The sequence below is a fragment of the Monodelphis domestica genome, chromosome 1 (genome assembly GCF_027887165.1).
Source record: "Monodelphis domestica isolate mMonDom1 chromosome 1, mMonDom1.pri, whole genome shotgun sequence".
Classification (NCBI taxonomy): domain Eukaryota; kingdom Metazoa; phylum Chordata; class Mammalia; order Didelphimorphia; family Didelphidae; genus Monodelphis; species Monodelphis domestica.
In genome coordinates this window covers 477,507,707-477,531,913 of record NC_077227.1, presented here as the reverse complement: position 1 = coordinate 477,531,913, position 24,207 = coordinate 477,507,707, and the positions used below count along the sequence as shown (strand labels likewise).

Below are 24,207 nucleotides of genomic sequence, written 5' to 3'. Positions count from 1 at the left end.
CTTTATAGACTATGGAAACCTGCCATTGATTGTTAAATATTATTGGATGTTGACTAATAATTGTGTCTGATTTCAGAAGAAGAGATCACAAAAGAGCCATTGTACAGTGCCAAGAAGCACAAGGTCAAGGAGACAAACTGATCCCAGTGGGATTGATGATAATTTGTGCCAAGACAGAGGACTTGTTTTGGGGTTTGAGAAAGCAGCTGTTTGACAACATCAGATGCAAGATTTCCCCGTGCCAGATTCAGACAAAGTACCTCAGTTTGGCTGCCATTTTGGCTCCCTGTGAGTGAAGGTAAAATCAGACCAGGGAATGCTATTTCCCTTTTGCTTCAAAGTCTAGTCCTTTTCTCTCTTTCATAGAATGGCAATTTTCTGTAGTCCTGGCTGCTGATTGGATAAGTGCATACTGTTGCAATGGTCCTACAGGTTTGTGGAACATAAATCATTTTATTGGGCCCTGATTCTAGGACCTGTTATGGGCGTATTCTTGCTTACTCAGAATTTTTATATACAATTTTATTTTGATTTTGTCTTTTCTTCTATTTGGTTTTTTTTTATGTTTTTTACTTTCTTTTGACAATTGATTCATATACTTCATAACTCAGCCATGTATCCTGGGGTGATCCAGGTGTTGGTCAACCCCTTCCTCAGGGGGATTGTATAATTATCCTAATGCAAGTCTTAAAACCTTTTGGAGAAATTTTTAGGATAAGAAATTCACTAACTCCCCAAATCGAGAAAATGAACTCTTTGAAGAAGGCACCATGGAGATGCCTGCAGAAACCACACACTGCATCAAAAGATCCAGAACGAAGTTTAGGATGAAGTGAATTGAACTGTTGGGGGTTGAATGCATTTATTTTGAATGTAAACTCCTATGCCAAAGGGGGTTTCCCTCTAATTGGCTTTTTGTCAATGCACCTAGTTACCATTGGTTTTGCTCTCTTTCTCTTTTATTTCCCTTTTATCCCCATATTATTATAATTTCTCCTTAGAAAGTACAATATTGTATGCACCTTTAGTAAGAGATCTTTAAAGATATAAGCTGGTTATGTATAATGATTCATTGGGGATACTAGGCATGTCAATCTGGGAGATTCAACATGCTCACCTCCCAAAGGAATCACAGTGGGGATTGTATGGATAGAATTTTCTCCCCAGGACTCTCTTACCCAGCATCCTATTTGTGTGTTTATATAGGGAGGATATAATTTTGGTATGACCCCACCTCTCTCTCTCTCTCTTTCCTTGTACGCAGCTGCTGAAGCTGGCTTTCAGCCAGGCAGGAGAATTTCCATACATGGTCTTACTTTAGTTAGGAAATTAGAATTTGAACTTCTATTTCTTTTTTATTTCTTCTACTTCAAGTGATTATTAATAAACTTTATAAAATTAATACTTGGAGTTATCGATATTAATTTAAATCTTACATATGTAATTGGTAAAATAAAATGTTTACCAAAAAAAATTTGTTACAAAAGATGACCCACTGAGGAAGAACTGAAAAGGGAGATATATTTGAAAATGAAAGTAATATAAAAACAAGAGATCAAAATCTTAGATTAACAAATGAAAGGCCACCAAAACAAGACACCATATTAGTATCTGTCGAAAGCATTCATATGGCTTTTCATTTGTACAAAACAAGTCCACAAAACCTTTCTCTAAGACTGCCCTGGGGTCAAGATAAAATAAAATTATAATGAACAATTTGGCTTGATCCAAGAAGATCTCCTACTGAACTTTATGGGGAAGAGTACATGGAATGGTTTCTGTATACATCAGTGCTTCAGTGGATTCTTGAGGTCATCAGAATATATGTATTACCATTGTTCATTCAACAAGTGTCCATTAGGTTTTGACTATGTCCCAAGGACTAGTTCTAGGTGCTGGAAATACAGAATCAAAAGCAAATAGTCTCTATCTGAGGGAAACAGTATATACACACACAAGTCAAATATATCTATAATATCAGTCATTTGACTGTTCCCTACAACAACAAAGCAGATCACAACCTATCCATGTTTGCTCATCCTATGCAACTTTTCTCCACCTCCCATAAGTTGCTACAGTGAGTCCAATCAATGTGCTTTGACCTTTCTTCATCTGTTGAGAAGCAAAAGGGATAACAATGAAAGCACACAGGATATCTCTACAAGCCAAAGTCACTAACCTCAAAAATAGGATGAGCAAAAGAAATTTACATTATCCCCAAGTGTCCTCAAAGAAAATGACAAATTGAAATACCTCAACACCATAATGCCAAAAATAATACAAGAAAACTGTTCTGAACCCCAAAACACAGAAAACACAACACTGATTAGAATAACCAACTCCACAAGTGACCAGATGTACATGGGAAATATAGTCATTTCCAGGGAGAAAGCAATGGCAGACTGGAGCCAGACTGGGCCTCATGATGGAAGTGGCTCTCTAGAGGAACTGGGGAAGGCAGTTGGAAGTCCTAAAAGATAGGGGCAAGGAGGAAGCATATTTCAGTCTAGAAGAAAAGTAGTGCATAAGAATAATGGCCAAGGAGAGACATCATATTCAGAATACAGCAAATTAACCAGTATGGCTAAAACATAGAATGTGTGAAGGGGAGTGGAAAGGCAAGCTAAAGTCAGATTATAAAAGTCTTTAAAAGCCAAATGAAAAAGACTATATTTTACCCTAAAGGCAATAGGGAACCACAAGAGGGAAGGAGTGATTGAATTAAACTTTTATGCCTTACAAATATCTATTTTAAAGCTATAAAAAAGATGGATAAAAGAGAGGAGAGTCTTGAGTCAAGGAGACAAATTAAGAAGGTATTTCAGTAGTCTAGGTAAGGGGAAATGAGGGCCCAAACTAAGGTGATGCCTATGTGAGTGGAGAGAAGAGAAAATATGAGAAAATATTATGGAGGAAGAATTTGAAAAATATGGCAAACTGATTGATATGGAAGGTAAAGAAGAGTAAAGAGTCAAGGATTACTTCCAGTTTATGAACTTGGGTGACTGAAAGAATGGTGGTACCCTAGACAGAAGTAGAGATTAGGAAGAGGGGTGGCCTTTAGGAAGAAAAGATAATGAGTTCTGTTTTGGATGTGTTGCACTTAAAATGTTCTATGGAACATCTAGTTATAAATGCTAAACATACAAATGATGATACAGAACAGGAATTCAGGAAACTAGGGCTAGAAATAGTCTAGAAACACAAAGATGATAACTAAATTCACAAGAGCTGATGGGATTATTGCAAAATATATAGAAAGAAAAGAAGGCCCAGAATTAAGCCTTAAAGGGCATTCAGTTAGAGGTCAGAGTGTGGACGATCTAGGAAAGTAGCCTGAGAAGTGGACTGAAAAGAAAGATGACCAAGAGAATGTACTGTCACCAAAATCAAAAGAAGGAAAAAATGATCAACATTTTAAAACGCTACAAGAGATTTAAGAACAAAGACTGAAAAAAGGCAACCAGATTTGGCAGTTTGCAAAAGGCAATCCATCTCACTCTTTTATTTCTATGAAATTCTTAATTTATTGTCCATCTGCAATCCCAAACAGAGTATAAAAGAATGCTGGGTTTGGAGTTGGAGGACCTGAATTCAAATTCTGGCTCTGCCTTTTATTATCTGTTATGCAGGCAAGTAATTTAACTTTTGTATGTTTCAATGTCCCATATGTTAAAATAAAAGGCCTGGACTAGAGGGAAGATCTGATCATCAACATGGAAGCTCTTTCCCTCCCATCTGGACTGTGCAATGAAGTACACACTAACTATACAGCTCCATGACAATAACAAGCACCCTGAGCAAATTCTCCCTCTTTTATGCTTTGATGTTAAAAATCAAAGGGTCATTAAGAGAAATGTACAACTTTGAAAGACTTAAGAACTCTGATCAATAAAATGACCGACCACAATTCCAGCAGATCAATAATGAAACACTGCTGCTCACTGCCTGACAACAGGAAGATTGACACAGCATACAAAAATATAAATATTTTCTGAAGATGATCAATGAGAAAATTTGTTGTTCTTAACTAGATATGTCATAAGTGTTTTGTTTTTCTTTTTTTGAATGGGAGGGTTGTGGGGAGAGAAAACACATTTTTGGTCATCAAAAAAATTTTAATTAAAAAAGTAAAGGCAAAAAAGAGTGGTAGAGAACATAGTAAAATTATAATAACCTGTTGATAAATTAGGTTTTATAAACCTAAAATAAAATAGACTTATTTCACAAGAAGGATTACTACTGAAATCCAGTATCAAGAGTACTCTACCCCAAAAAGGACCACCTTTCAGGTTCCCACTTGGATTATAACTCGGAAGATTATCCTGCTTTATATGCTTTCAAGTACCATATAGCTCTCTGTAGTACCAATCATCTTAACTAGATGCCTTGCCAGAATGTCAAATGCATGTCCAACTCTGATTAACTCAACTTAACTTGCTGAGCATGATTTTTCTGGAAATTCAGACGCAGTGACTGGCTAGGTAGCCTTTTATTAGGAATCACATTAGCTTTGCCTCAAACCACACTGGGACCAAAAGTATCTGCCCTACTCTGCCACCAAGGCAGTTCTTATTACTGTTCCTACCACAGTTTTAGTTAAAGCAATAAAACCAGGTAAAATTGCAAATGTTACGAGGGAGAAGTAAGAAGTCAAGCTATTAAAAATCATTAATACTTTACCATGAAATGGTTTCTCTGATTAACTACTCCCAAATCCCCAAGCAAGGTGCTGAGGAAATATACTGTGAAGAAAATGGCCAGAAAACCATATAGCATTAGACACTGCTGAGAGGACGGTTCTAGCAAGCCTTAGTCATTATAAGAGGAAGAGGGTGAAAGAAGAGAGAAAACACTGAAGGGGAAAAGTAGGGAAAACTTCATCATTTTACTGAGAACCTAATCCAGTGATAAGTACAACCCTCAAACCTCCATGACTCTCAAGCAGTTTTTCAAATATAAGGGTAGGAATTCTCTGTCTAAAGCTTGGAATTCTCTTCTTAAGACTTATCAAACATCTATAGTATCTCAGTTATTTTTGGGTAAGTAAAATAATTCAATTGTTCAGTTTTTCAGAATAGTTGTAAAAACTAATGATGTGAATCTAAAAACTGTTCAGACTCTACTTCCAAAGATTTGATTAAGCTATTCCCCATTTTCTACAATGGAGGTACTTAGTCAGGAATGTATTGAGAACTTTAAAATTACTCCACCCTGCTCAGATAGTGGCTGTGGGGAAGATAAAGTTGTAAAATTCCTGATTGAACTATGAAAAGTCCCCAACTCATACTTATAGTGAAACAAAAACCCTAAGCTATTTTAGATCTAATACAAAAAGGTGATAAGTACCTATAAAGGTTAAATTAATCACTAAAAGGTCAAGCAATTTACAAAGGGCAAGCTTAGCAAAGAGATGTGAAATACTCAGAAGATATAATCTAATCAGAGAAGGTGATAACAAAAGAAGATGTGAACTAATGGACAGTCCTGAGGAAAAGCATCTACTGTGATTGGTAGATGTGAAATTTTAGGGGAGGTGACAGAAGAGAAAATTCTCTTTAAAAGGAGGTCAGGAGTTCAGAGCTGGGTCTCTGAACTTAGTTGGAGTTTGGAGTTAGTTTGGAGGAGCTGGGTCTCTGAACTGAGTTCAGGAGTTGAGGATTTCAGTGAAGGACTGGAGTTCTGCTTTAGGATGATCTTGTGGTGAGTGATAAAAGACTGACTAGTCTCTCTTAAGGCTCAGGCCTAGGCCATTTAGCCTAGGCCCTTCCTACTATTTTCTCTTTCTCTCTCTCTCTCCCCCTTCCCTTAAACTCCTTCATTTGTATTAATTTAAATCTCCATAAAACCCAGCTGACTTGGGTATTTTCATATTTGGGAATTTTTCCCATGGCGACCACTTATTTTGATTTAAATCAAGACACTAAAAATTATCTTTACAGTTTTGGCAATTCAGTCTTGAAACCCACATTTTCACCTTTACAATGAGAAAAAAAATAATAAAATAAATCTCTGCTATAAAAAGCATGTGTGTACATTCTCAAAAAGAAAACCTGCATGTATTTCAGGGATATAAAGGGTATGAATTACAATACTATCAAACAAAAATTTCCTTTTTATGTGGAGGGGAAAAGGTCTCCAATTGTTACTGACTAGTGATTTAACTCAGATTTAACCTGATTAAGATGCAATTTCTCTACCCTCCTCCTCCAAGAAAATAACAAAAGAGCACACTGAAAAATGATTTCTATTTATTGTGATTTTATATGAAAATAAAGCCAGACAAATCGCTAAAATATTGGCATAATCATACATTTCCATTATTATCCCCCCTAAAAAACTTACTTGTGAAAAGGTGATAGATCTCTAACAGCTATGCAATCTCTTCCGCTATTCTGCAAAATAATTAATGACAGTGATATCAGTATCTATACAACTCAGAATACGGAATCAAAACCCCAGGATGGCACTAATAGAACAGGCAACAGAAACTACTACTTAGTAGGTAGTACTATATCCTCCTTAGCCCTGTTCCCACACCTGATACCACTAAGGTATTTTAAGTCTAGCTTGCAGAAAGCTTATCCAAACATCACAGCCTCTACCCCAGTGTTCTTTCTTCTGCAGACAGTCTGTCAGTGAGTGTTTACTGAGTGGGCTATACATAAAAACTACTCACTTCTTTCACACTTAAAATTATATTTCATATACTTCTCGGTCTTTTTTCCCTTGGTGACTTCATTGACCCCTTTAGCTCTGTAAAAACAGATGGGCCAGTCACGTGATGAAAATGAGGGTTAACCTATAGATAGCTCCATGACTATCCATATATGTCAAAAAGTCTTGGCAAAGTCTTCAAGCATTTTTATGGGAGGGTACTGGCAATAGCTACACAGAATAGATATGTATTAATGGGTTAAAATCTGATCTACTGAAAGAAGTAACCACATCTGTAGAGCCATAGAAACTTCAAAATACTCAAGGACGAAGTGAATTCTGAAACTCTAACTTCAATACCAATCATCTTATCTGGTTGCCAAGCCAGAATGTCAAATGCATGTCCAAAATTGAGCACAGTATAGTCTCCACAAAACTTACCACTTCTCCCAAATTCACTCCTGTTTATAACACCACCATTCTTCCAAACAAAGCAGGTCTGCACTGCCACCATTCTAGTTCAAATGCCTTTCAGCTGTTGTTCACTGCTTCTTTTATCCATAGAGCTAGCAAAATAATCTTCCTGTTGACTCTTCTGCTAATCAAAAACCTTCAGTAGCTCCCCACAGCCCAATGGAGAAAACACAAACAACTTAACCTGGCATTTAAGGCCCTTCACAACTTAAGTCCAACCTACCTTGCCAGTTTGATTTCAAATGATTCTCTTTTACATACTCCACCTAGCTAAATCAATCAATAAACATTTATTAAGCACCTAAGGTACCAGACACTATATTCTGTTTTGGGGATACAAAAAGGTAAAAGACAGTCCCTGTTCTCAAAAAAAAATGTGCAAACAAATATATACAATGTAAGCTATATTCAAGATAAACAGGAAATAACAGAGAGAAATAATTGGAATGAAGAAAAATCAGGAAAGGCTTCCTATAGAAGAATTTTAATTGAGGATAGGATAGATCAACCAATAAACATTTATTCAGTGCCTATTATCTGCCAGGCACTGTGCTAAATTTTGAGAGCACAAAAAATGGGTTGTAAAAGTCAGTCTCTGCCCTCAAGGAGCTCATAGTCTAATGGAGGAGACAACAAACAAACAGGTTATAAACAGGATAAATAGGAAATAATTCTCAGAGGGAAGGCCCTAGAATTAAGAGGCCTTGGGAAAAAAAGGCTTCCTGTAGAAGATAATTTTAGTTAGGACTTAAAGGAAGCCAGGGAAGGTAGTAGGCAGAACTAAGGAATTAGAGCATTCCAAGAATGAGAGACAGCCAGAGATAATGCCCAGAGCCAAAAGATTTGGAGTGGCTTCTTTATGGAACAACCAGGAGGCCAATGTCACTGGATCAATGAGTCCATGTCAGTCAGTAAGATGTAAGAAAACTGAAGGGATTTGAATGCCAAACAGAGAATTCTGAATTTGCTCCTGGAAGCAATAAGAAGCCACTGGAGTTTACTGAGTAGGTGGCTGACATGATCACACTTGCACTCTAGGAAAATCTCTTTAGTGTCTGAATGGAGTAGAGAGACTTGAGGCAAGCAGATTCACCAACAGATTACTGCAATAATCAAGATGCAAAGGGATAAGATCCTGCCCTAGAGTTGTGGCAGCTGTCAGAACAGAGAAAAGGTCATATTCCTGAAATGTTGCAAAGGTGAAATCGGCAGGTCTTGGCCATAGCTTAGACTTGGAGGAGACGGGGGAGATAGTGAGGAATCCAGGATGACCCCAAGGTTTAGAGCTTGAGGAACATGAAAGATAGTATTGCCTTCTACAGTAACAGTAAAAAGAGTATTGGGGAAGGATTTAAGGGAAAAGATAATGAGTTCTGTTTTGAGCATAGTGAGATTAAGATGCCTACTGGACTTCCAGTTTAAGATGGCTGAAAGGCAGTTGGAGATGTGAGACTGAAGGTCATCAGATGTTCCAATCCATGTTCATTAATTCTGAAATTCCTTTATTTGATCATAATCTGCTGTCCTTTGGCCTTCCAACAGCAAACTGTTCTTTCTCACCATACCTTCCAATACCTCCATCCCTCATTTTTTTCAGTCTATCTTCTGTTTTGCTACACTCTCTTTAGTGAATCACTTCAACTCTATACTATTCATTTCTCAAGTCTCTTGCCCTTTTATCCTATCAAAATCTTGCCCTACTAAATGCCAGCCTTGGAATACTCCCACCATCCACTGCCTTCATCCCTATTCATGTGCTGTTGAATGAAGCTAGAGAAAATCATGAAACTATTCTGAGTCTACAAATTACATAATCTCAACTGGGCTCTCAGTGCAGCAAATGAATCCTTTTACATCTTTTACAAATGAGGTAACATTATACAACACATTGCAAACCTAGCTCTTACTTAAACCTCCCTAGTGCCTTCTTTACACTCCTCACCCTATCCCACTCACCACAGTGCCTTCTCTAAACCTTTTCGTCCTCCTTCCAAACTCTCCCTCCCCCATCCTCTCAGTTGAGAACCTTGCCAGATACTTCACTAAAAAAATTGAGGACAATCACCTAGAGCTCCTTCTTCTCGAACCCTTTATAATATCTCATGGGACTCAGATGCCTTGTGCCACTATTTCCTCCTTTATCCATCTCACCTAAAGAAATGGCCTTTCTTGTAAGGCAAAACTTTCTACACACACATCAGTGATCCCATTTTATTCTATCTTCTCCACAAGATTGTTGTCTCCATTTCTACCCTCACTAACCTTCAGTTGCTCCCTTGTCTATTAAATGCTTTCCTACTGTATTCAAACATGCCCATGCCACCCCCAATCTCAAAAAAACTTCATTTATTTCATCTGTCCTGGATAACTATTATCCTATGTCTTTCCTCCCTTTTGTAGTTACATTGCCAAGAAAGCCATCTACAGAAGATGCATCTACTCTCTACTACATCCCTTGTAGATTATTATAAAAGCATCTTTACAAGTTTCCCTGCCTTACCTTCCCTACTCAAATCCATCCTCCATTTAGCTGTCAAATTAATCTCACCAAACCTGACCACATCACCTCTCTATTCAATAAACTTCAGTGAAATCCTTTTTTTTTTTTACTTCAAAGCCCTTTGCCCTTCCCTGCACCTATCTCTTCAGTCTTCTTACACCTTTTCCCCTCCATATACCATTTGATCCTGTGGTAACAGCCTCTTTGCTGTTTCTCACATAAAACATTCTCTCTCCTGACTTAGGGCATTTTCATTGACTGTTATCCATGCCTGGCATGTTCTCTCTGTGTATCTCTGCATTCTAGCTTCCCTAGTTTTCTTTAAATCTCAGCTAAAGTTCTGCCTTCTGAAAAAAAAAAAGTTGTTTCCAGTACTCCTCAATCTTGGTCCCTTCCTTCTGGAACTACCCCCAATCTGCCCTGTATGATTACCCCCATTAAACTGGGAGCTCCTTAAGAGCAGAGGCTGCTTTTGTCTTTCCTTATATCCCCAGCACTTAGTACAGGGCCTGGCATATAGTAGACACTTGATAAATGCTAGTTAACTTACTGAATAAACTATATAGGATAACAAAGGAAACCAATAATAATGAAATAAAGATGTAATTTTTCTCATCTAAATCCACATATCCCCTGAAATCTATTAGCACAGTATGGGGCACAGAGTAGGTGCTATATAAATGCTTATTCCCTTTCCTTCCTTCCTCTCTCCCGAGTTGACTTAAGCTTATAGAATTTTGGTCCATGGGACCCTATTATTTCTTTTTTTGTTTAGGCTAAGAATATTTAACTAAAGCCCGAGCATAGATTTCAAGGTTTATATGAACTTGGATGAGAGGGAAGAGGAATACACAGGGAGCAGGAAGAAGAAGGTTAGGGAAATTTTTCTCACAAAATCAAGGTGCACAAGTAGACATCTTTACAAATAAGTAGGAGGGGCTGAAGGAGCAGGTAACACTCAAACCTCATTCTCATTTGAACTGATCAAAATAAGGAAGAATGTACATACACATACACAGGCAAAGACACACAGTTAGGTACAGAAATATATATATCATTCAACAAAGAAATAAGAGAGAAAGGGAAGATGGCAGGAGGATTAGAGTATATTAAGGGAGTGATTCACCTAAGCAACACAAATTCTAAAGATGTACAAAGTATTTAAAGGTCTTTGAAGTGACAATGAATGGGAATCTAGAAGAACAAAATTAGGGAATGAATGAAGAAGTTATGGTATAGAAATGCAATGAAATAATACTGTACTGAACTTATCAGCATGACTAATTATGATTCCACAGGTCTGTTGATGAAACATGTTACCCACTCCCTAAAAGAGAGAAGAAGGACTCAGAATGCAGAATGAGACAAAAAAATTGGGGAACATGGCAATGCATAAATCTGTTTTGATGTTCATATATGTCCATAATGGACTTTGTTTTTCTTGGATTCTTAATATAGGGAGGCAGAGGAAGGCAGATATTGGCTGATGAAGCAATTTTTAAAAGTTTTAACAGTGGCTTGGCTTAACATGTTTGTCTAACCAGAGAACAACACAGAGCTGGAAGACACTGAAAAATAGTTTATGATCTAAAAAGAGCTTGACAGCCAAAAATACTATAGTAAATCTAATAAGACTAAATGTAATAGGTTATTTTTAGTATTTATGTAATAGATTATATAAAGTATTACCCAAGGGTTCTATGTAAAGGGAACCCCCTCCCCACTGGGGGTCATCCAACCTGCGTCCCTGTGCTGCGTGACTGTGTCATGTGAACACTACAAATATAGGTAACAGGTGAAGAGTCCTAGGGAAATGACAAAGAAGGAATTCACTCTCTCTATTTCATTGGAAAGTGGCTGTGGAGGACCATGGCTGAGAGATATAGCCATGTGGAGAGACATGTTAGAATTAGGTTAGAAATAGGCTTCAATCTCTACCTATATGCTTTATCTATTTCAAGTGAATATTAATAAACTCTATAGAAACTAAGAACCAGGACCTTTTAACTTTAACAAATGGCAACCTAAGAACCAGGAATTTTTAATTTAAATTTAAAAGTTCAAAAAACCAACTTCATAAGAAAACTATAGGAAGGCATGGCTGAACAGTAAAGAAAAGACCCAGGGGATTTTATGGCATGAAAACTCAGTGAGTCAAGTGTGACGTGGTAGCCAAATAAACTAATGAAATCTTAAAATATATTGAGAGATATGGTTGCTGGAACTCAAGAAGTGACATCAAAGCACATCTGCAGTATTATTGCAGTATGTTCTGGGTGTCACATTTTAAGAAAGACACTGAAAAACCGAAGAGTGCTCAAAGTATGGCATCCAAGAAGATGAAGAGCCCAGAAATCATGTCATATTAGGATTAAATTTAGGAAATAGACACAGTTAGTCTTGAGAAGAGAAAACTTAAGGAGAACATGATAGCTTTTTCCAAATGTCTGAAGATATAACATGTAGGAGAAGGATTAGACTTGTGCTACATGACACCAAAAGGCAAAACTAGAATCAATGGATGAAAATTACAGAGACAAATTTAGGTTTGATTTAAATGAAATCTTCCTAACAATTAGCACTAACCACAAATGGAATGAGTGACAACCTCAGAAGGAATTAGGTTCCCCTTCAGTGATTGTCTTCAAAGTCTGGTTGACCATTTTGGGGGTATGCTAGAGAAAGATATCTTATACAGCAACAGACTAGGTTTAGGGGACTTCTGAGGTCCCTTCCAATTCTGAGATTCTGTGACTCTCTCCTATCCCTCCTACTTCCCTATGCTAACTAATGCCAAAGAGAGGCAAAGTATATAACATTGTATGGAAGGCCCCACTCATATACAATAACATTTTAGATGAGTCACAAGATGTCCAAATTTCCTTCTTGAGGAGCTATGAAACTATTCACTACAATATTTCACATTCCTTTCTATTAACATTCTCATAACAAAAGCTAAAGTTAAAATATCTCTAATGGGAACCCCTTTTATTTTGGAATGTAGTTCTCTTCTTCCCCCCTTATTTAAAAAAAAAGAAAGTACAATCAAACTAAAAAAAATCAGTCTTTTTACAAATATGGCAGAACTACTTTTCCTTTGAAATTGTGAATCTTAAAACTTCTCAAACTCTACCTTAAAACATTTGGTTAAGGTTATTCCCCATTTAAACAATAGAGGTACTTGATCAGGAATGTATTGAGAACTTAACCTTACTCCACCCATATTTAGGCATACCTTAAGGGGAAGATAAAGTTGTAAACTCCTGATGGAACAATGAGAAAAAGTCTCCAATTCATACTTATAGTGAGGCAAAAGCCCTTAAGCTAGGTCTATTTTTAGATCTAATACAAAAAGGTGCTAAGTACCTATGAAAGTTAAATTAATCACTAAAAGGGCAAGCTTAGCAAAGAGAGGTGAATTACTCAGAAGTTTTAATCTACCCAGAGAAGGTGATAAGATATGAATTAATAAGGTGATAACAAGATGTGAATTAAGAATGGTCAGTCCTTTGGGAAAAAGTCTACTGTGATTGGTAGACGTGAAAATTTAGGGGAGGTGACATAGGAGAAAATTGCTCTTTAAAAGGAGCTGTCTGAACCTGTTCAAGGGAGTTCGGATTAGTTGAGCTCAGGAGCTGAACTGGAGGGTCTCTCTGAACACTAGAGTTTTGCCTGGGACAAAATCTTGTGGTGAGTGATTAAAGACTGACTTCTTTCTCTCTCTTCTCTCTAGGGCCATTGGCCTAGGCCCTAGCCTTCCTATTATTTCCTTTTACTTTTTCTCCCTTTCTTTAATTCCTTCATTTGTATTAATTTAAATCTCCATAAAACCCAGCTAACTTGGGTATTTCCCGTATTTGGGAATTTTTCCCATGGCGACCACTTATTTTTTATTTAAATCAAGACACTAAAAATTATCTTTACAGTTTGGCAATTCAGTCTTGAAATCATATTTTCGTGGTCACAGTTTATGGCAACCACTCTTTTAACTGTAACAGAATTCAGTAAGACATGAAATCCAGGTATACAACTCTGAAACTGTTATTGCCTCAGTCCTTTCAAAAAACTTCATTCTCCAATACCAAATGAAAAATGAAATGCTAAATGATCCCTGGCCACATAGGCAGAGATCAAGAGTGAAACTAAGTGTGAAATGAAAAGATTTTTAGTTTTGAAATAAAAAGACCTAAACCATGGCTTTCATCATTACTAACTGTATGACCTTCACCAAATTCTATTTTATCTCTCTAAGCCTCAGTTTCCGCATCTGTAAAACTAAAATATTACTACTACTACTACTACCTAATGAGTCAGATATAAAAGCAATTTGTAAATGGTAAATTCTATATAGATATTATTAACAACACTGAAAAGGAAATATTGTTCTCCCACTAGATAAATAAAATAAAAAACAAGTCAGAAATCAATAGGAAAAATCAAGGCTAAGAAAAGTCCCCTTAAGTTGTTTTACATGCACTGTATATAGCAATGATTAAAACTTTTAGTTAGAAATCTTTTTATGAGAAGCAGGATGGTTAGAAATCTTTTTATGAGAAGCAGGACGGTAAAATGATTTATGCTCAAGCCTGCCAATTAAAGTCTGGACTAGAACCTTGTTCTTTTCCCACCCAGGTCCAGTGTTCTTGCCTTTATACACAAAGGAACTGCTCTTTTCAGTCTGTTAAATATTCTTTCTGTGGTCTTTAGCATCAGAATGCCTAGAGCTAAATGGGATCATAGAGAGCATCCAAATCCAACCCCATCCTTTTAAAGATGTGTTAATGAAACCCACAAAGGGTACATGACTTGTCCAAGATTATACTGCAAGGCAGTGGAAAAAACACCTAGAGCCAGAGTCTGCTGACCCCCGGTTCAGGCCTCTTTCTTCTAAAGCATTCAGCCACCCTTAACAGAACTATTAACTTACCAATAAGCTTTTTTCTTTATGAACTAGAGCTAATGCAAATTTCTGGCCAGCCTAAGTATAATAGAAAGAATCCTGTATCTAGATTCATAGAATCTGGTTCAAATACTGTTTACCATTTACTACTATGCAAATCCCTTGACCTGTTAAAAAAAAAGTTAGGGGGGAGAAGGGGGTTGGATTGGACGGCCTCTGAGGTATCTTGACCAACTCCAGACCTATGACTATATGAGATAACTTGAAATTCTAAATTAATGCAGTCTCAATAGCTTTTCTGAAACCACTTCTATCAGTGTTAGTAAACTCTAAATAAAATGTCCAAAGTACCACAGCACATTTGTACATTTAATTGAGTTGTACAGCATCTGTACATGGGGGTAGAAGTAGTTACTGATATGTACCTGATGTTCGATATTGAGTCTAAACTACTTTCTCCCAGTACTGCACTGACACCTTAAGTCCAAACTAAATACTACAGTTACACTAGGACTTAATTCTCATTCACCTCTCTATATTCCGGGCTACCCCATACTATTTATTTTCAGCAAACACATATATCAGACACCTAATAGGGGCAAGGCTCTGTATTAAGCTAGAAAAATAATGATGAATTAACACAGTACCTGCTCTCATGGAGCTTTCAATATAGTAGGAAGGAAGAGACTCAAATAGCAATACCTACAATGCAGATTAGAACGTGGTTAAGTGTACAGGAAAGGGTCGAACAAAGTATCCTGAGAAATTACAGCGGGAAGGAAATAAAAATTTGCAGGTGTAGGGGGGTCTGGGAGGGAAAGGGGGGAGGGGGGGTCCTGGAGAAGCAAGCGCTCAGGGAAGGCTTCATGGAGGAGGTGGCTCTTGAACTGGACCTTTAAAAAAGGAAGGACCTCCAACCAAAGATGCATTTGGCTGGTGACTATCCCAGACCCCACCTGGAGTCCGTAGGGGTCTAGAATTTGAACTTTGGGAAAAGGAGAGGGTGGGGCTCAGGGACGCCTGAACTGGCCCTCTCCCATCACCTCAGCATGGCAGCCGCGAGCCCCGAGCTCCTCCATTACACGGTCCCCCGAACCCTTCCCTTTAACGCCCCCATTTACTCTGCCCTGATGCTCCCCAACTCTTTTACATAGGCGCCCTCTCGGGTCTCACAGCCAAGATTTCCGGTCCCGGGCCCGCCGGGCCCCCGTGTCCCTGTGTCCCTGTGTCCCCATGTCCCCATGTGCCCATGTGCCCGCGGCCACTCACGTGGAGCCGGCGTTCGGAGCCCGCGGGGCGGCGCCCTCTCCCCTCCCGGCAGCGGAACGTCGGCAGCAGAGCGACGGCGGGGCTGTGCAACGGAATGGCGCCGGACAGCTTTTCCGGAGGCACCAAAGCCGGTCCGACAGAAGGCGCTTGTGAGGGGAAGGAGGCCCCAGCTGTTCCCCAGGCGTCGGGCTCAGCCTGTGGGCGTGGACCGCCCCTGGCTGTGGGGCCCAGTGTCCCCAGCGGTGGGGTGGGGCCCTCCGGGAAGCGGCCAGACTGCCGGGTGGTGCAGCATCTTCAGGGTCCCCCACATCCTGTTCCCATAAAGTCTTCCATAAATGTCCTCCTCGGAGCCCCCCCAACAGCAGCTCCATTATTCCCCCATTTGATTTTCTCAGAGTCCTCTCTCATATTCTATTCCCCCAGAGTCTTCCCCACACTGTCGCTCTAATCCCTCCATATCCTGTTCCCCTCAAATCCCCCCATATCTTGTCCCCTTCAGAATCCCTCTCAACGTTCCTCATATCCTACTCCTATCAGAGTCCATCTACACTGGGTCCTTAGAGTTTCCCATATGCTATCTCCTCACACTATCACTCTAAATTCCCCTCATCCTAAATCCCCTGTGGTCCCCCCATATTCTGTCCCCTTAATCTCCCACATTCTGTTCCCTGCAGAGTCAAACCACATCTTGTTCCCCTTAAAGCCCACCATATCTTGTCCCATCAGAGTCCTCTCACATCCTATTCCATTTAGTCTAACCCATCTGGTTCCTTTCAGAGTTCCCAATATCCTATTCCCCTCAGTGCCCTCACATTCCAACTCTAGGAGTCCCTCCCAGATCCTATTCCCTGTTCCAGGGCTCAACATTCTCAGAGTCCCTCTCTGCTCCTTCCAGGGTCGGGGTATTTCAGATACCCAGACCCATTCTGTGAGACCACACTCTCATCTTCTTCCCCTTACAGCTCTCCCATCCCAGGTCCCTAAATTATCAGAGGGTAGAATCCCACCTCTTATGCTGACTAGCTCTGTGAAGAAGGGCCTACATGACCTCTCTGAACCCTGGTCCCTCCAGAATCTGCCTCACAGGGTTGTAAGAATCAATAGAGACAATGTAAAGAAAGTATTTTGGGAATGTTAAATATATATATATATATATATCAGCTATTTATTATTTTTCCAGCTACAGAGTCTCCCCCAAATATTCCAAACCCCCCAAAAGGGCCTCGAGTCCCAACCCCTCAGATGCATATACCATTTCCCCCACTTATAGGTCTTCCCACCCTGTTTTCTGAAAAGACCTCTCACTCTAAATTTGTTACTCTTTACCAACCCAGGGACACCACAGATTCACACACACACACATTTTGAATCTCACCCTAACCCTGACCCTTCAGAGATGGGAGGAGTGGTAAAGGAAGGAATAAACATTATATGGCACCTAGTATGGGCCAGACAGAGTGATAAACACTTTGTAAATATCTTATTTCATCTCACAACAATCTTGAGAGATAGGTGCTATTTTGTTCTCACTTTACAGTTACTTAAACTAAGGCAAAGAAAGGTTAAATGACTTGCACAGGGACACACAGCTAATAAAAGTCTGGAAGTGGATTTAAACTCGGGGCTTCCTGATTTCAGACCCAGTACTTTATATACTATGCCACCTCACTAACTAGCTAGAACATTAAGGACTTAATTTGTGCTAAGCACTCTGCCAAACTCTTAAGGATATGAATATAAGCAAATAGGACTCGGTCTCAAAGAGTTTATAATCTAATAGAAGACTATAGAGGGGAGCTGGAAAGGGAGTGCAAAAGAAAAGAATACCTAGACGGGGTTGGGGGTGCTGGATAAAGATGGGTGGTGAGATTGTTAATGAGGAAGTAGAGAAATGAATGTGAATCAGGAATGAAGTGAGCATAACTCAGGCCCCTTATGAAATGGTTCTGGCTAGGAACTCAGCAATCAGGAGAGTTGCCATCGCTACAGAGGTATCTCCAGGGTGATATGCTACTGATGTGAAAGTAGAGAATTGAGTGTGAATGGGGTAGAAAATAAAGTGAACATGGCTAAGGCCTCTTCAGAAATATATTCTGAGTTAGGGGCTGGCCAATCCTCAGAACCCCTGAGTCCACATAGACACAGTTCCCTGATTCATCTTCATATGCCAGATTTCTCTTGAAAGATCTCTCCCTCTCATACCCCTTATTTCAGAGACTCTATTCCATACCATATTCCCTTAGTCTCCAGCACCCTCCCTCACCTTCTTTAGATCTTTGCCAAATACATTCTTAGTCTTTCTTTTTACTACTTGCCCTTCCTGCCCCCTCACACACATAACCCACTCTCCTCAAAGAAATTCTCCCACCCATGCCCCTTCTTTTCCCTCACCCCACCTTCCCCATCCCTTTGTACAAATCTTCCCCATCCCCATCAGTCCTAAAGTAACCGAATGAAATCCTTTTCCTTTTTAGTTAGTAAACTTCAAACTGATTATTGTTGAATCTAAACCATGCCCCTAAAATACTCTCAGCCCCTAGTAGACTTAGATGTGGGGGAGGACAGGGCAGTAGCTGTGGAATCTTCCTGAAAAAAATGAATTAGAGAGTTCTTGTTTTCTTCTTCTGTTCTTTAGAGATAGGGCCAAGACTTTCCAGCCTCCCAACACACACAGAGCAGCTTGATAGCAGGTGCCAGATCATTCAACACTACCACAGATAAATACTACAGGTGAGAGTCTACACAGAATATAAAGTCCTGTCTAAAAGCAAGAGACATTTTATTATTCCTACCTCACTCCCACAATAGCCACTGAGAAAAGGACCTTTTCTCTAGATCTGAAAGGCAGGTGTTCCCAAACTTCAACAATAAAAGATCCTTTCAATCAGCCCTCTCTTACTTCTCTCTCCATATACACACCCACTGCTATCTCCACCTCTTACTTAGGTAAACAGAAAGGGGGTTAACTTCCTGCTTAGCCCAGATTCTCATCATAGTAAGACACTTCAAGGTAGTGTCTTGCAATCAGCCAGTCCTTTCACAACCTTGCAGGTATAGTGTGCTGATTCTATACCTTTACAAAGAACTCTTTATTTCCCACAGGATAGCTAGTCCGGCTCCACTTTGGGGTCAGCCTTAATGTCATACAGAGATTTGGTGAAGAGCTGGCATGAAGCTGTCCAGGCTTTGGATAGGAAGGACTGGGATATGGCCTTGGAATTATTTTCCAGAATTGAAGAACCTCCTTCCAAGATCTGCTTCAATATGGGCTGTGTGCATCTGCTAACTGGAAATCCAGAGGCAGCCCTGAAGGTGAGTGGACAAGAGAATGGGATGGTACAAGTGAAACCTAGGGTTATACCCCAAATTTTATAGTTCAGACACAAAAAGCCTGGAATCAGGAAGCATTATCAGCGCCTCAAATTCTCAAGCATCTCGTAGCCTTCAAGAAAGATAAGGTCATGAGGATGTGAAACAAGGGAGAAGAGAGAACCTGGATATGGAAGAAGGGTATAGACCATTTTCCCTTTGTTGTCCCAGCCAGCACATCTCCCTCAATGTAGCCCATTGCAATTTCTACACTTGAAGAGTCCACAAACCAGGAAGGTGGTGACTGATAGGGCTCAGGGTAGAAGGGCTCATGCAGGCAGGTGCAGCAGCCTTTTTTGACAAGAAAGATGTTGGTCTTTTCTTAGCCCACCTCTATTCTCCCTTTACAGTTTGCATAACTAAAAACTAGCTCTCTGGGGGTGTTGGTGCTCCAGCTTTGCCTGTTTTGCAGATGTGCATTTGTTGGATTTGGATTGGAGTTCTCTTAATTACAGCACTGTAAGTGAAATCTAATAAAAGTACCTGAAATGACTCACTGGGAAAAAAAAATACTCAAAGCACACCTCCACAAGTATGATTCCCAATCTAAATTGTGCCCCAAGGGGCAAAAGTACATCTCCCAGTCTAAAAGTGACTCCTCCCAGCTCTTCTAAGAAGTCTCCACCAAGGGCACAACTTGGAGTAGAGAGAATCAGATCATCTAAATTAGACTGAATATTTATTAAGGTTGAATCCACTAGATTTTTTTCTACTTCCTTATGAGACAGGCACTGATCCATTTATCAATGGGCATGCAGATTAAGCCAATCTGGAAGACAAATGTGGACCACAGTGCCTAGCACTATAGATATTTAATAAATGTGTGTTGAATAGACTTGAATTGGATGGACCACAGATGGTTCTCCAATGTTCTCTACCTGGTCCCTTTAGGAAGCCAGGCAAATCCACCCAAAATGCTTCACCTATATCCTTGAATTTTGGTGGATGATAGGAAGAGTTTGAGGGTTGGCATGGGTAGGCAGGTGAGAGTTATAAGACAGTCCAAGAAGAGAACACAATATTTAGGAAATAATCCAATCATAAAACCTTCTAGATGTATTGCTAGTCTGTTTTCATGCTGTGGGCAGAAGTTATAGTTTTTTAATACATCTTGTCTATTTGGCACACTCTCCAGGTCCAAGTCATATTCCTCTGTGCTGAGGTGAATTGTAGAGGTTGTGGGATTATAGTTCCTATTCCATCACTTATTGTGACCTGAGGCAACTCAGTTTCTCTGAACCTCAGTTATTTTAGCTCAATGATGGGGATAATACCTCCTTACCCAATTAAATTTAATCCAATAATCATTTCATAATCAATCAAAATAAATTTTAAAAAGAACTCATTAAGGGTTTACTATGTATTAGGAACTTTGCTAAACTAGGAACACATAGGAATGCTTAAAAAAAACCCTGCTCTCAAACTTGTTTTAATGAGTCTACATTTAATAATTAAGTGTGTCAATATATCAATGTACATTTATTAAGTGCCTATTATATGCCAGAAACAAGGAGTACAAATATAATAATTTTTTAAATTTTTACCTTCTTTCTTAGAATTGATACTAAGTATTGGTTCTAAGACAGAAGGGCAGTAAGAGCTAGGCAATGGGAGTTAAGTAATTTGCCTAGAATCACGCTGCTAGAAAATGTCTGAGGCCAGATTTCAATCCAGGACCTCCTATCAATAAGCCTGGTTCTCAATCCATTGAACCACTTAGCTGTCCCCCTTCCCCAACAAAAATTTTAATTTAAGATAGGAGCTTGCATTCAAAGGGGAGAAAACAATGCCATATATAGGTGTATACAAAATAAATGCAAATAAATCCAAAGTAGATAAATACAAGGGCACCTGACAGAGAGGACACTAGCAATTGAGATCATCATGAAAAGCTTCACACAGAAGGTGATATTTAAGTTTCATCTTCAAGGAAGAAAGGAATTCTATGAAGCAGATGTGAGAAGAAAGCCTAGTACAGGTATGGGACATAGTCAGTGCAAAAGCATGAATAGGAGAAATTAAGTATCCTGAGAAACAGAAGAGAAGCTAAATTCAATGATGCTGGAGAAATAGACCAAAGCTAGATAATAAAAAAAATTTTTAAGCTAAACAGAAGAATTTATACTTTATTCTTAAGGCAAAAGAAAGCCACTGGAGTTGATTGAGTAGGAAGAGTGTCATTGTCAGAACTGTGCTTAAATTTTGCGGTGAAGAGTTCATTTTTTGACAAAAACTACTAGAAGAACTAAAAACCAGTATGGTAGAAACTAGGCATAGACCAATATTTCACACCATATACCAAAATAAGGTCAAAATGGATATTTAATCTAGAAATAAAAGGTAACACCATAAACAAATTAAGGGAACATGAATAAGTTTATCTATCAAGCTTATAGAAATGGGAAGAATTTATGACCAAATAAGACATAGAGAATATTAAAAAATGAAATGGATAATTTTGACTACACTAAATTAAAAAGCGTTTGCACAAACAAAACCAATACAACCGAGATTAGAAAGGAAACAACAAATTTGGGGAAAATTTTTATAACAAGTGTCTTTGACAAAGGCCTTATTTTCATATTCATAGAGAGCCAAGTCAAATTTATAAGAATACAAAGCATTCCCCAATTGAAAAATGGTCAAAGGATATGAACAGGGAGTTCTCAGAGAAAAAAATTAAAATGATTTATAGTCATATAAGTAAATGCTCCAAATCACTATTGGTTAGAGAAATGCAAATTAAAACAACTCTGGTCTTATCCTTATCAGATTGTTAATAGGAATTTCTAAATCTCCCAATGTATCTTTAGGAGACTATCTGACAAGTTGGTAGTTTTGTAAAATCTCCTGCTATCTTTTTAAGAAATAGTAACAGAGAGATTTACCCTCCATCACTTTAAGAGACTGATTATAAAAGGGAAGAAATTTCAGTTAAGAAGGTCCTTCTCTCTGGCTTCAGAGAGATCAGGATGGTGTCAGTGTCTCTCTATCAAGAGATTCTGACAGTTACTTCCAACAGTTTGTTTCCAGATACTGGGTTGGAGAAGTTACTTATTAATTAATGTTCATCAATTAGTTAGATAAGATAGTTATAGAATTTAATATAAGTTAAACAGAGTAGGCCAGATTTAGACCTGCTTTGCCAGGCAAGAAGATTCTGCCAAGAAAGGCAGTTATTTGAAATAGAGTTTTTTAGAGATTTTAGTATAGGATTTAGGTTTTAAGATATTGTATGAGTTATAATCTATTTCCTACCTCCTATTTCCTATCCTTACCTCTCCTCAAAATAATTAAGGACACTGATTTACCAAACAGCTCTCTGCAACTTCCTCGACCTCCACCAATAATATTTACCCTAAAACAGCTATTTATCACCTATAACAGCTTGACAAACCAGCTAGGAGTCAAATCGAGAACCTTCTGATAATGTTTTTATATATAATGTTTTTGCAAGGTTTTATACATAGTAACTGTAAGGTGAATTTAGATGAATATCTTTAGGATTTTTTTCTTTAGAGTATAGAAAGAATTTGTTATTCTGTAACTGTAAATATCTGTATGTAATATGAGACTTGCATGTTGCAAAATTTTATTTTTGGCTTGACTTGCTTTCTTCTCTTTTCCTCTCTCTATTTCTAGTATACTATTTCTAGTATAGAATATAGTTTTGTTTGTCAGATTCATTTGGGGAGAATATTTCTCCCAAACGAATCTCAGGGAAGATATGTTAATGAATTTAGAAATTCACTTCTAAATCTCCCAGTGTCTCTTTAGGAGACAGTATCTGACAAGTTGGGAGTTTTATAATTTTTTTCTGTCAACAAGATTGATTAAAATGACCAAAAAGAAAAATGAAAAATGTTAGAGGAGATTTGGGAAAATTGGGACACTAATTGATGGAAGTGTCAACCATTGTGGTGAGAAATATGGAATCATGCTCAAAGAGCTATAAAACTGTGGATACCCTTTGACCCTGCAATACCACTATTGGGTCTATATCCCAAAGAGATCAGAAATAAGGGAAAAGAGCCTACATGTATGAAAGTGTTTTTAGCAGCTCTTTTTGCAGTGGCAAAGAACTGGAAAAAGAATGGTTGCCCATCACTTGGGGAATGGATGAATAAGTTGTAGTATATGGTTGTAATGGAATACTATGGCTCCATAAGAAATGACAAGCAAGAAGAGGTCAGAAAAACCTGGAAAGACTTATATGAAGTGATGCAAAGTGAAGGAAACAAAACCAGGAGAACAGTAAAAGAAATATTATATAATGATCAACTGTAAAAAACTAAACTATATATATATATTATATATATATATATATATATATATATATATATATATATATAAGCAGGTTTCCAAGATATCCACAAGGAACTCATGATGAAAAATGCTATCCACAGCCAAAGAAGGATTTACTGGAGTCTGATTGTAGATCAAAGCATGCCATCTTCCACTTTATTTTTTTTAATGTGTCATAAGTATCTTCTGGAGCAATATGGAAATATGTATTGCATGAAAGCACTGGTATAACCCATATCAGACTATTTACAGCCTGAGGGAGGATAGGGAGGTAAGGAAAGGAAAGATAAAATCTGAATTCTAAAATGTCAGAAAACAATTGTCAAAAATATTTCTACATGAAACTGAAATAATTATTTATTAAAAAAAAAAAAGAATTGTGCTTAAAGACCATCACTTTGGCAACAATGTGATGAACAGATGGAAGCAGAGAGAGACTTGTGGAGGGACCCTGAAAAAGGCCACTGCAGGGTAGTGAGGTGGTTCAGTGGATATAGAGACAGGGTTGGGGATGGGAGATCCTGAGTATAGATTTGGCCTCAGAACTTCCTAGCCATGTGACCCTGGGAAAGTCATTTAACCCTCATTGTCCATCCCCTTACTTCTCTTCTGCCTTGGGACTGATACTTAGTATCAATTCTAAGACCAAAGGTAAAGGTTTAAAAAAAATTAAAGGCCATTGCAATAATTTGGGTGAAAGGTGATGAGAACTTGAACAAAGGTGGTAACTGTG

The 24,207-nt window shown here is 38.4% G+C and overlaps 2 protein-coding genes across 11 annotated transcripts in view; one reads left to right on the top strand and one right to left on the bottom strand.

The window, feature by feature from the left end:
- EXD3 (exonuclease 3'-5' domain containing 3) overlaps positions 1-24,207 on the bottom strand; it is a 490,105-nt gene that overhangs the window by 448,321 nt on the left and 17,577 nt on the right. For 4 of the 10 annotated variants that reach the window (XM_056812745.1, XM_056812746.1, XM_056812748.1 and 1 more), the window contains exon 2: positions 6,346-6,395. The exons of 1 other annotated variant lie outside the window; for it this stretch is intronic. Coding sequence is in view for 2 of the 9 variants with exons in the window: in XM_056812742.1 (XP_056668720.1) it covers positions 15,801-16,171 (371 nt within the window). In the remaining 7 variants the exon portion in view is untranslated. Of the gene's footprint in view, positions 1-6,345; positions 6,396-15,800; positions 16,222-24,207 lie in introns of those variants that run through there. 5 more of the 10 variants (XM_056812749.1, XM_056812750.1, XM_056812743.1 and 2 more) reach the window with 4 other exon arrangements.
- The window catches only part of NOXA1 (NADPH oxidase activator 1), a 49,624-nt gene continuing 41,236 nt past the window's right edge, over positions 15,820-24,207 (top strand). Inside the window, exons 1-3 of the mRNA XM_056817211.1 lie at positions 15,820-15,949; positions 18,436-18,530; positions 18,903-19,112. Of these exons, the coding sequence (XP_056673189.1) occupies positions 18,939-19,112 (174 nt within the window). The 5' untranslated portion in view covers positions 15,820-15,949; positions 18,436-18,530; positions 18,903-18,938. The remainder of the gene's footprint in view (positions 15,950-18,435; positions 18,531-18,902; positions 19,113-24,207) is intronic.